This window comes from Pinus tabuliformis, chromosome 4_2, assembly GCF_031772625.1.
Source record: "Pinus tabuliformis cultivar Carrire ecotype Pingquan chromosome 4_2, CPIR1, whole genome shotgun sequence".
Classification (NCBI taxonomy): domain Eukaryota; kingdom Viridiplantae; phylum Streptophyta; class Pinopsida; order Pinales; family Pinaceae; genus Pinus; species Pinus tabuliformis.
In genome coordinates, this window is record NC_142304.1 from 868,782,315 (window position 1) to 868,794,702 (window position 12,388).

Consider the following 12,388-nt stretch of genomic DNA (forward strand, 5'->3'; position numbering starts at 1 on the left):
CAACGCTGAACAGAAAGAGAATTTGAGGTTGGAGAATGGGTATTTGTTAAGCTTCAACCTTACAAACAATTATCCTTGAAGCAGCAAGGGAAAAACAATTCGGCACCAAAGTACCATGGACCATATCGGATTAACAAAAAGTTCAGCCAAGTAGCATACACAGGTTGAGCGATGTATCTTGTCTCAAAAAGGTGCTAGGTAAACAACAAGCAGCACAGAAGACACTCCCGACATTAGATGATGAAATGAAGATTGTTTTAGAACTAGAAGGAATCATCACCACCGGAGAAAAGAAATTACGATCCCAAGTAATTAAAGAATATCTTATTAAGAGGAAGAACCTACCGGAGGAAGAAGCATCTTGGAACACAGAAATTTTTTGTCAACAACATCACTTGTTACCTATGCTTTGAGGACAAAGCATTTCTTTTGACAGGAAGGCAATGTTATGCATAAAATTAATATAACAATTTTGCAGAGGCACATGATCAAGGATCAGGACTCCTTGTTAAAAGGCACCCAAAACTATATTTTAGCCAGGGCCTTCACTATAAAAAAACATCATTCATTCTATCAATATATATATGTGTGTTTGTGTTAAATAGAGAAAGATTGTAATCAATCAAGATGGTAATTGCAGTGGTGGATGCCCTTTTAATTTGATTATTTCTTTAGGCATATTCTCTGAACCTGCACGTACTGTGCCTGCATCTCACAAGCTTATGTACCCTGGATTGATAGATTTAATGTCCTTAGTTTAAGCCATTAAATTGTCTGACAAAGGAGATTATTCTGGCTGGTGCACTCTTTTCTGTCTGCTTCAGACAGCTCCTCTTGACTCCCTTCAAGCTTCTATACTTGTATATGTTTGTTTTGTGCCGCTAAAGTTCATCTGGTTGCATGTTGGTCTCTAGTTTGGCTCATTTTCTTGTTTAGAATTGTATCTGAGATTTTTGCAGGGTTATTAATGGACATCAACTTTCTGTATGTTTAGATTTCTTCTTTGTAATAAAGTTTCAATTTATTGGAATTTTATGTGGCTATTGCAATTATGAATAATGTTCTAACAAGTAACTGGATTTGGATTCCAGCAATTGATGCACCTGGAGGCTTTTTGTTTGAATGGTGGTCTGTGTTTTGGGATATTTTCATCTCACGGACAAACGAGAAGCACTCTGAGAAAGCAGCTTCATATGTTCAGGTGACCTCCCATATTTAACTTAACCCTTAATTATGTGGATAAAAATAAGGGAAGTGTTTGTTATTTATTGTACATACATATTAAGTTCAGTAGATATGTTTTGAACTGTAATAATGGTCTTGTTTGTAAATACTTGCGCATGTTTAGCAGGCACAACAAATGAAAGCAAGGGAAATACAAATACAAAAGGAGCAACAGCAAAGGCAACTGCAACAGCAGCTTTATGCCCAGATAAGAAGGAATGGGAATCATCCTTCCTTTAATGGTGCTGCTAACTTCAACAATTCTGAAAATCTGATTGGAAATTCAATGCCCAATGCCATGGTATCAAAAATCCTTGAGGAACGTTTGAAGTCTCCACACCAAAGAGAGGGATTCGATGATCCCACTTTGAAGGTTATATAACTCCACTTTCTGTATCTCCATCTATATTTGACATGAATCTGTACAACTTTTGTGTTATTCTGAGAAAATGCAATTGTCCAAATGACATTACTTTGTGCATTATTTTGAAGGTTATATAACTCTAGTTTGTCTGTTATATTTTTGACATTTGACAACTTTTTTGTTATTTTATGAGCAAAACTGATCATTTTTTACGAACAAGAATTGACTGAATTTTTCTGCAGGGAGAGAGTGAACAAACTTTGGAATTATATTGCAGTGTCAATAATGAGATGTTTGCATATTGTTTGTAGTTGTAAACAAATCAAATTGAGCCTTTTAGATGTTTCAGCATGAACATGTTCTTCCTTTAGTTCATATTTGATCGTGGGTACTTGTCTGTCAGAGCAGAGAGTTGGAGAATCTCCATCACATTTCCTAGATGCTAGCAGCACAGTCCTCCATAAAACTGCTTCTAGTCCAGGACAACCTTCTGGGTAGGTTTTAGTTCTTAGGTTGTGTTCTCCTAGGACACCATATTGGAGAAGGATTTTCATGAAAGTAGTTGAAGAAGAGTGTGTGCCAGATCTGAAAGTTTTCTTCTCATCATTCAATATGCACTTTAGTTTCATATTGCTGCTTTGTTTTCTTGTTTCTGTGAGTACAGGCAGTTGCTGCAGAATACAGCTGGTAACGTTAATTCAGCTTCTCCGCATGGTCAAGCTTGCCCTCAACAAATTCCTGGGAATTCTCAGGTTGTCTTTATCTAAGGAACATTTTAATCTGTTACAACCATCAGTTTGACATGCTTAGTGGCTTTCCTTTTGTGTGCTAGAAGTAAGATAACGTTTTTCTTGCATTTCTTTTATCTTTTAGGGTGAGATTGCAATTGCTAAATTTTTGGATTTTAAATGATGGATTTGAACCAGGGGTCCCTTGTCATCGATTCATCTATGTTTGGAGCACATGGAGCAATGCATCCTAAATCTAATCTGTCAAATCCTGGTTAGTTTTTTCCAATTCTACCTTTTCATTGACTACAACTCACTGCTATTGACGATTTTGAGAAAAAATATATTATTAATAGTTCCTTGGCAAGTAGGGAGCCTAGAATTTTCTTACATGAGATTGTTTGAACGATAACTGGCTTATAAGGAACAAATTAACATGCATATGCATTGCAGACTCTAAGAAAATAATTTCATAGGTATGGCACTGTTAACAATTGGAGACTATATGGGTAAGAGAATTATTATGGCAAGTGAATATTAAGGTGTATACAAGCTATAGGAATTGTGCATGAGTAAACGAGGATTTAGATAAACCATTTTGTATTTCATTTATCTTTAGTAAACATAACTACTATGTTTATGCATATAGGAAATAACAAATGAAAATTCTGTGATAAGAAGGAAAGAAAGGATAAATTATATTAAGGCCCTATAATATCCAAATTACGGCAAAGAGACTCAAAACTACATCAACAAACTAGATCCTAATCAACATTGGAATTAGACAAAGATCACACAGCCTTGTCAATCACCACGAAAGAACCAATGATGAGCTTGTTAAGTTTTCTTAACCCTAGCAACTTAGCAATTTATTAACCTAGCAGATTACACAGATCCACTGAATAAAAAACATGTTAATTTTAGGATAACAATGGTACGTTCCATGCTTAGAGCAATTTTACTTCAATTTTCTATATTAGCCCAATATCATATCCAGTATAGCAATCACATCAACATGATAGTAATATTCAGATAGAACATAAACAATAACAGTAGAAGACAAGCCAACATAAGAGGATGCAAGATATGGCACCAGCCAGGGACAAACCCCAATGTGGGGAAACCCTTGATCAAATTCTTCAAAAGTTCAGCAGAGAGAGTACAATTTACAATATTCACTTTCCCAAACTGATCAGTCAAAACAACAAAAACAGAAAGCCCTAACTAGAAAGTCAACGCTGGTCAACAGGGCTGAAATAGACCTCCAAAACAGCTGGGTCAACCTTGGTCAACTCAGCCTCCAACAACAAGATAATGCAGACCAAAACAATCAGAAAATAACCAGTCAAATCTGGTCAACAAAAGTCAATGCAGCAACCTAAATTAAGGCAGTCAATTCTGGTCAATGCAGGGGTCAAACTGCCTCGGTTTTTGTGCCCAGAACAACAGTCTGCCCAAACAGAAGGCTCCCTCACAAAACCAAAGTCAAACAAGGTCAACACTGGTCAAAGTCAACCTCTTGAAATTTCAGTCAAATCTGGTCAACGCAGCAGCTAGAAAAGACTGTTTCTTTCGCATGTGTGGAGAGAGAGGGGCCCAAAAATCTGTACCCAATCAAGATGAGAGACAGAAAGATGAATGAGATGAGATGCCAAAATGAGGGGGAGGCACCTTGTATTTCTGTGCAACGTTGAAGGCTGGAGGAGGCTAATTTAATGGCTGGCCGACCTTGAGAATTTGTCCATAATCAAAATTAATTCTTAACTTCATTTGTACATGTCAGAATGGGATGATCTTTAGATCAATCCTACACCTCTCTGAAAGAGGAATCCAAGAAAAATATCAGCGGCCTCATAAGAACTATCCAAAGTGATGTTTGGCCATAATTGCCAAATTTAGCAAAACCCAACCAACATTTTAACATAAACAAAATAATTAACGAAAACGTTAATTCTAGACAACAATGGTATGTTCTATGCTATGCTTTAGAGCAATTTTACTTCAATTTCTTTATGAGCCCAATATCAATTTCAGTTTAGCAATCACATAAACATGTGAGTAAAACGCTGATAGAACATAAACATAAACAGTAGAAGACAAGCCAAGACAAGAGGACACAAGATGTGGCATCAACGAGAGGCAAACTCCAATGTGGGGAAACCCTTGATCAAATCTTCTTTTAGTCTTCAATAGTTCAGCAGAGAGAGATAGTACAATTTGCAAATCCTAACAATTTATAACAACAGCAAAAGAGCCCTAACCAGAAAAGTCAACGCTAGTCAACAGGGAAAATTTGACCTCCAAAACAACTCGGTCAAACCCAGTCAACTTGGCTTCCAATAGTGCTTTGAATCAGCCTAAAACAGTCTCGAAAATCACAGCTAAACTTGGTCAACACAGAAGTCAATCTTGCAGTCAACATTGGTCAAACAATATGGAATGCCTTGATTTTTGTGCCCAGAAATGCGGTCTGCCCAAACAGAATTTTCCCCAACAAAACGCAGTCAAACAAGTCAAAGTTGGCTGGTAAATGCTGGTCAAACCCTCCTTGAAATTTGGTCAACGTTGGTCAATGTCCAAATCAGAAAATTGTTGTCCTTTCCTTCGCACGTGTGGAGAGAGAAGCTGCCCAGAAATCCGTACCCAATCAGATGAGGAGAGAGAGATGTGTGAAGATGAGTGATGGAGAAAATGAGGAAGAGGCTCCATCTATTTATATGAAAACGTTGAGGATGAATAGACGTGACTGTTGGACTTCTAAGCCTACATGGGTTTGTTCGCTGACCTTGACAGTTTGACCATAATCAAAATAAATTATATCTTCATTTGTACATGTCAGAATCAGATGATCTTTAGATCAATCCTACAACTCTTGGAGAGAGGAATCCAAGAAAAATATCAGCTGTCATAAATAATGACCCATGTGGAGTTTGGCCCTAGTTACCATTTTTAACACTTCCTCTCAACTAGGGAGAACTCCACCGACGCTAATCCAATTGCCAATCTGTGCCATCTTTACCATCCATGCACTGCTCTGCTCTGTTGAACTATGAAGAAGTGATCGAGAATGTATCATACCATCTTCTACTGACTCGAAGTCAGTCCCAATCAAAAGAGAGTGTCTCATACCACTCTTACTGACCTGAAGTCAGTTCCCATTGGTCCTAGATCAATATCCTACACATCCTAGCATAGGGAGTACAGTAGTAGACAATGTGTCCAGCAGTAGTACTATGGTCCCTATCCTCATTTCCCTACTCATTGGCCAGATGAGAGGTACTTCCCATGAGTCCTAGACTGCATGGGTAGGATGTCTCGGTAGGAGAAGGATGAACCACTCGTCCTGCTCACATGTCGCCAAGGGGTATCATAGGGGAAGGATGAACCACTCACCCTGTACATAACAAACCACTAGGGGAAGGCTGAACCACTTGCCCTATGGTTGCTCACTGCTCCAAAAAGTACCCCAAGCCCCTCTGAGCTCCCAGAGCTCAATGTCCATCTCATACAAGACCCTCATAAGAGGGTCTCTCCACGACTCCAAGTCGTTCTTGAAAGGCCAAGAATTTGACCTTCCACAGGGGCTTTGTCAGAATATTAGTGACCTGCTCATCAGTCCCAATGTGATGGAGCCTTATTACTCCTCGTTGTACCATATCCCGAATAAAGTGGTATCTGATATCTATATGCTTGGAGCGATCATGAAACACTGGATTCTCTGATAATCGGATCCCACTCTAGTTGTCGCAGAAGATCACAGTGGTATCCAATACATCTCAAAACAACTCATTGAAGAGCTTCCTCAACCAAACAACTTCACATGAGGCCATACTAGCAACTATGTATTCCGCCTCTGTGGCGCTCAAGGCAATCAATTTCTGCTTCCTGCTCATCTAGGATATCGAAGCAGAACCAAAGAAAAACAACATCCAGAAGTGCTATTGCGATCCACCACACTGCCATCCCAATCAGCATCAGAATAACCATGCAACCTCATTTCCGGCAGTGTTCCTCAGTCCATGAGTGATTGTGCCCCGAAGATATCTCGGGAGATTCTTGGCGGCAATCCAATGTATATGATGAGGCTCAACCATGTATTGGCTCAATGTGTTAATTGCAAAACATATGTCCGGAAGAGAGTTCACCAAGAACATTAATGCTCCTATGAGTTGACGATACTCAGAAGCATTTCCCAATTCAGGTCCAACAACACTACCACATAACTTCTTAAAGTTAAGTTCCATTGGAGTAGTCACAGGCTTGCAGTCCACCATCCCAAATCTTTCCAATATCTTCACAACATAATTTCCTTAAGAGAATAAAATTTCATTTGGCTTTTGCCAGACCTCCAACCCTAGGAAATAATGCATTGGTCCTAGGTCTTTCATTTCAAATTCAGAAGCCAACTCCCTTTTACATTTGTGAATGAGAGGGTCTGCACTTGTCAGAAAGAGGTCGTCCACATAAAGTACCAGAATGAGAGGTTTATCATTTTCAACTTTAAAGTAAAGGTTCGGATTGGCTTCACTTCTAGTGAATCCCAGTTTCATCAGATAGCTATCGATTCTCTCATACCAAGCCCGGGGTTCTTGCTTCAATCCATAGAGAGATTTCTTCAACCTGCATACATGAGATTCCCGATCATGAATTTCAAACCCCTCGGGTTATTCCACATAGACTTCCTCTTTGATTGAACCATGCAAGAAGGCGATCTTGACATCCATCTAATGTAGGTTCCATCCTTGTGAGAAAGCAAGGGTTGATCGAGTGGATGGTGGTGTATCGGGCAACAAGTACAAATATGTCATCGTAAGAAGCCTCGAGCAACAAAGCGAGCCTTGAATTTTTGGCACTTCCATCAGCTCCATGCTTGATTTTGTAGAGCCATTTAGAAGTGACAACCGATTTGTCCTAGGGTCTAGGGACCACATCCCAGACATCATTCTTCATAATTGACTCGTATTCTTCGTTCATGGCATCCTTCCATACTTGTTGCTTCACGACTTCTTCGGATGATGAAGGCTCATTTTGAATGATAGTGCTCTTGGTAGTCAAATATCCTTGCTACCTGTTCGACTTCTTGCTTTGACGGAATGCCCCCCTTGGTGCAATGTGCCTCTCAGCATCTTTGATAGTCTCCCTAAGCCATGAGGGTCTCCTCTTGGAGGAGGAAGGCTCATGAGGGAGTGGATCAATAGGATCCATAGGTTCATCAATATCAGACATCGTTTCGTCCTCCTTTTCACCTTGATTTCCTGTGTCAGCTTCTTTGTCCTTCCTTAGGATAGGAAGGGTGTTGATCTTCCTGAGGGCCATATCTTTGTTGAAGATGACATCATGACTTATCTCAACTTCCTTTTGATGACCAGCCACATAAATTCTATATCCCTTAGAATTTTTACTATAGCCCACAAAGATTCCTTTTTTCCCAGATGCACCCAATTTGCTTCTTTTCTCTTTCGGCACATGAAAATATACGGGGCTTCCAAAAATTCTAAAATGAGAGACATGGGTGTTCTTACCAGTGAACATTTCTTCGAGAGGCTTGAAGTCCAACGCTTGATCAGGGCATCGGTTTTGAAGCTTCACATGGCAGTATTTGCAGCTTCACCCCATAGAAACTTTGGAAGGCCTTGATCATGAAGCATGGCACGAATGTTGAAATTTCTAAGTCTGACACGTTAGAAATCCCTACTGCATTATCTGGTTTAATTTCTCCTACTTGTTTATTCCATTAACAAGTTATTTATAAATATAAACATTGAAATAAACACAAATGCAGCCTTAACTCATATACAGATCAACAATTGAAATACTGAGACAAACACACAAGGGACACCATTTTTTTTAGACAATCGTCCTCGGAAAAACCCAATGTGGGAAAATCGGTGCAATAATTTTGAGGGTTTTATTATTATGCAAATTCTTGAGTATAACTAGGGTGCTGAAATGGCTCACCTAACAGAGATTGTTACACGGCGATAATACCTCTTCTCGGAGACAGATATTCAGCCTCTTAGCTCTAGTTTGCACCACAAAAATCCTTCCAGCGCTTCCTCTTGACCTTGCGTTAGCCTTGCTAGCTTCAACATAGCTCCTAAAGCCTCCGCGTCAGCTCTTGGCCCCTTTGCATCACTCACGCAAGCCTCTCTCGCTTTGCGTAGTCCCCAGCTGCCTCTTCGTCAGCCTCTTCGGTCTTTGCGCTGACCCTCTGGCACTATCCCTGCCTCTCTGCTATGTACTCACTGCCCCTCGCTGCAACATACCACTAGCTTGAATTTCTTTAGCAAGCCCCGCTCCAGAAAATCGAACTGACTGATTAGTTTTGGTGTGTCTCCAACTGACCCTCAAGCCTCCTTGTATAGTTTTCCTGTTGAGTCGTCAACGATCGAGATTAAGTCCCTAATCAACAACTAAGATTAGATTTGGCTTGATCCTTGTCTCCTGGAACCTTCTAACCCAAAATTATATTAATACACATTAATAATTTAATTTTCTTAAGTTTATACTCAGGACCCATTAATAATTTAATTTTCTTAAGTTTATACTCAGGACCCCATTAAAAATATTAATTATTTTAATATCTCCTCATCTGGGTAGAATTTCTCCAAACGATTTTTGGGTTTTAGAGATTTCATGTGCTTTAGCCTCTTCACCAATTTTCATGGCTAGAGCACATTTGATGCTACCACAAATCAACACTCCTCTTAGCAAGGAATGTGCTCTAGTAATGTTTCACCATGGAAACATCACACTGATCCTCCGCACCGGTACCTATGTTGATGCTTGGCCTGCTGCCTCACATCATCTGCACTCCTACTTCCTGTACTGCTACCCATGACACTGCCACTGCCACTGCTACATCTGTACTTCAGGTCCCTCTCAATATGCTGCCCATGTTGCCACTAGCACTGTTATTGCTAACTGCTGCAATGCAACTCAGTTACTGAGAAGTAGGTAAATGTCTTCTCCCAAATACTGATATCCTAGTCAGTCTGGAAGCCTTGTGAAACTGAAGCTGCCTCTGGTGCTATCCTGTGCTCCCTTTGTTGCCATTGCACTGCTGCATACACCTTTGTGCTTCTCGCACTGCTGCAACCTCTACTACGCTGCCTCATATTTCTGCACCTAAGCACTACCTTGCTGCTCCACTACACTTTGCTCCACCTAACTCTTGTCATTCTGCTACTGTCGTTAAGGTCTCCCATAGCTGGATTTGATCCAAGAGTTTGAGCACCTCAAGGATCCTGCCCCTAGCATGTAGTCCTTCTGACTACAACTCGATGTCTCCCCACCTCTTCTCTAGAGGTGCATGAGCACTCATGGCACAATCGTCATTAGCCTCGACTTCTTTCTCCGCCTTAGCGGGAGCCTCCTTGGAGTCGGAAGCCTCTCCCTTGTTTTTCTTCCTGGGACATTGGGATGCATAATGTCCCAGCGCCCAACAATGGAAGCACTTCACCTTGGAGATATCCTTCTTCTTCTTCTTCCCCTATCGTCCCGCAAATGCTAGAGCCGCATCCTCCTCTTTCTTGATTCGACCTCCCTTTCCACTACTCCCCGCCTTGGTCAACCGTCTGATCTCTTCTTGGCAAAGCGTTAACCACATCTCCTCCCAACCTGGAAGAGTAGCCCTGCCCAAAATACTTTGGACGAATGTCTCCCACTCTTCGAAGACTGCATTCAGGGTTGTCCTCCCCATGAATTTCGGATCTGGTGTAGACCCTACGGAAGTAAGTTGGTCACAAATCTCATGCAATCTTAAGGATAAATGGATATATCTGCTCTCCCTTCTGCATTTGATACGACTGCAGCTTATTTTCCAATAGCATCTTCCGTTGCACGGAAGAGCCTTGATACAATGTCTTCAAAGTATCCCACATCTCCTTTGCTGTGTTCTTTTCAGTAATATGTGGTATGGCATGATTTTTGACACCGTCAAGGATCATGCACTTTGCCCTCGCCATTGCATCCTCATACTTCTCATTCTCAGCTGGGTCGACCGGGATAGCTATGGGTCTCAAAGCAAAGTCCTTGATGCAATGTCGATCTAGGACTGTCAGGATGTTGGCCTTGTAGATGACAAAGTTGGAAGCCCGTCCAACTTGTCTTGATCCCTCAGTCCGTTCACTGCTATTTCCGCTCCTCTTTTGGACTCCCTTTGAGTTTCGACTTCCCTCCTGGAAATCTCCAAGTCGTGATTTCCCTGCTGGAAATCCTCCCTCCAAATGTTGAACCGCTCCTCTCCAATTCTCCTTGCAATTGCAACTTGGATTTGGATTTCTTGGCTAGAAATCCGTCAAGGTAGTGACTCCCTCTACCTTGGTTTTAACTTTTGTCCCGTTAGGTACTGTTTTGCTTCGACAGAAACAACACCCCACCAGCTTCCCAACCACAATTTGCCCATAGCTCCCTAGGCCCCAGCAATTGAAGAAATTGAGCCTTCCAGCTCTGTGCAATCCCGGCAAAGGCTGAATCGCTCCTTTGGCCAATTGCGTCAATCCTTCCTGACTGAGTAGGATGACGTGGCTCTTTGTGAGCCTCTGCACTGGCCCTCTCCTTGGCTTGAAATGATGACGCAGTCCCTCTGCGTCACTTCTTCTCTGCTTCCTTCTGCTTAGGAGCAACTCTGTCTCTCGGGGCAACCGCTACTGCTGCAAATTTCCGATATCGATGATGCCTTCAGTCCTCCTGTGATTTGTAACCCTTTGATACCATGTTGAAATTTCTAAGTCTGACATGTTAGAAATCCCTATTGCATTATCTAGTTTAATTTCTCTTACTTGTTTATTCCATTAACAAGTTATTTATAAATATAAATACTGAAATAAACACAAATGCAGCCTTAACTCATATACAGATCAACAACTGAAACACTGAGAAAAACACACAAGGGACACCGTTATTTTTGAACAATCCTCCCCGGAAAAACCCAATGCGGGAAAATAGGTGCACAACAGTTTTGAGGGTTTTATTATTATGCAGATTCTTGAGTACAACTAGGGTGCCAACATGGCTCACCCAATAGAGATTGTTACATGACAGTAATACCTCTTCTTGGAGACAAATATTCAGCCTCTCACCTCTAGTCTGGCCCACGAAAATCGTTCTGGCGCTTCCTCTTGGCTTGCGTCAGCCCTGCTAGCTTCAACTTAGCTCCTGAAGCCTCTGCGTCAGCCTCCTGGCTCTCTGCGTCAACTCTTGGCCCCTCTGCGTCACCCACACAAGCCTCTCTTCCTCTGCGCAGTCCCCAGCTGCCTTTGCGTCAGCCTTTTCTGCCTCTGCGCTGACCCTTTGGCACTATCCCTGCCTCTCTGCTATGTACTCACTGCGCCTCACTGCAACAAATCACTAGCTCGAATTTTCTCCGCAAGCCCGACTAGAAAAAATCGAATTGACTGATCAGTTTTGGTGTGTCTCCAACTGACCCTCAAGCCTCCTCTTATACTTGTCCTGTTGAGTCTTCAATGGTTCAGATTAAGTCCCTAATCAACGGCTAAGATTAGAATTGGCTTGATCCTCGTCTCTTGGAACCTTCTAACCCAAAATTATATTAATACACATTAATATTTTAATTTTCCTAAGTTTATACGTAGGACCCCATTAAAAATATTATTTATTTTAATATCTCCTCATCTGGGTAGAATTTCTCCAAACGATTTCTGGGTTTTGGATATTTCATGTGCTTTAGCCTTTCCACCAATTTTCATGGCTAGAACACATCCAATGCTACCATAAATCAACAACAGACAACTTCTACAATAGAGCGATTCTTCCTTTCAGCCACACCATTCTTCTCTGGAGTGTATGGCATTGTATTCTCCTTCTTAATGCCAACTTCTCTGAATAATCTTGGAATTAATTGGACTCATACTTGGTCCCATTATTAGTCCTCAATATCTTGATTTTCTTCCCGGATTGGTTTTCGATCAAGGCTTTGAAATGTTGGAACTAGGTGAGCACTTCATCCTTCTTCTTCAAGAAGTAGATCTAGGTCTTGCGAGAATAATCATCCACAAAGGTGAGATAATATAAGTGTCCTCCCATGGAGTTTACGGGCATCATACTAGAT

At 41.2% G+C, this 12,388-nt stretch overlaps 1 protein-coding gene across 4 annotated transcripts in view; it reads left to right on the forward strand.

The window, feature by feature from the left end:
- Positions 1-12,388, forward strand: part of LOC149172415 (transcriptional corepressor LEUNIG-like) — a 192,606-nt gene that overhangs the window by 14,441 nt on the left and 165,777 nt on the right. For 3 of the 4 annotated variants that reach the window (XM_089424314.1, XM_089424315.1, XM_089424317.1), the window contains exons 4-8: positions 1,092-1,201; positions 1,349-1,597; positions 1,997-2,082; positions 2,253-2,340; positions 2,515-2,590. In XM_089424314.1, the coding sequence (XP_089280440.1) occupies positions 1,092-1,201; positions 1,349-1,597; positions 1,997-2,082; positions 2,253-2,340; positions 2,515-2,590 (609 nt within the window). The remainder of the gene's footprint in view (positions 1-1,091; positions 1,202-1,348; positions 1,598-1,996; positions 2,083-2,252; positions 2,341-2,514; positions 2,591-12,388) is intronic. The other variant, XM_089424316.1, reaches the window with a different exon arrangement.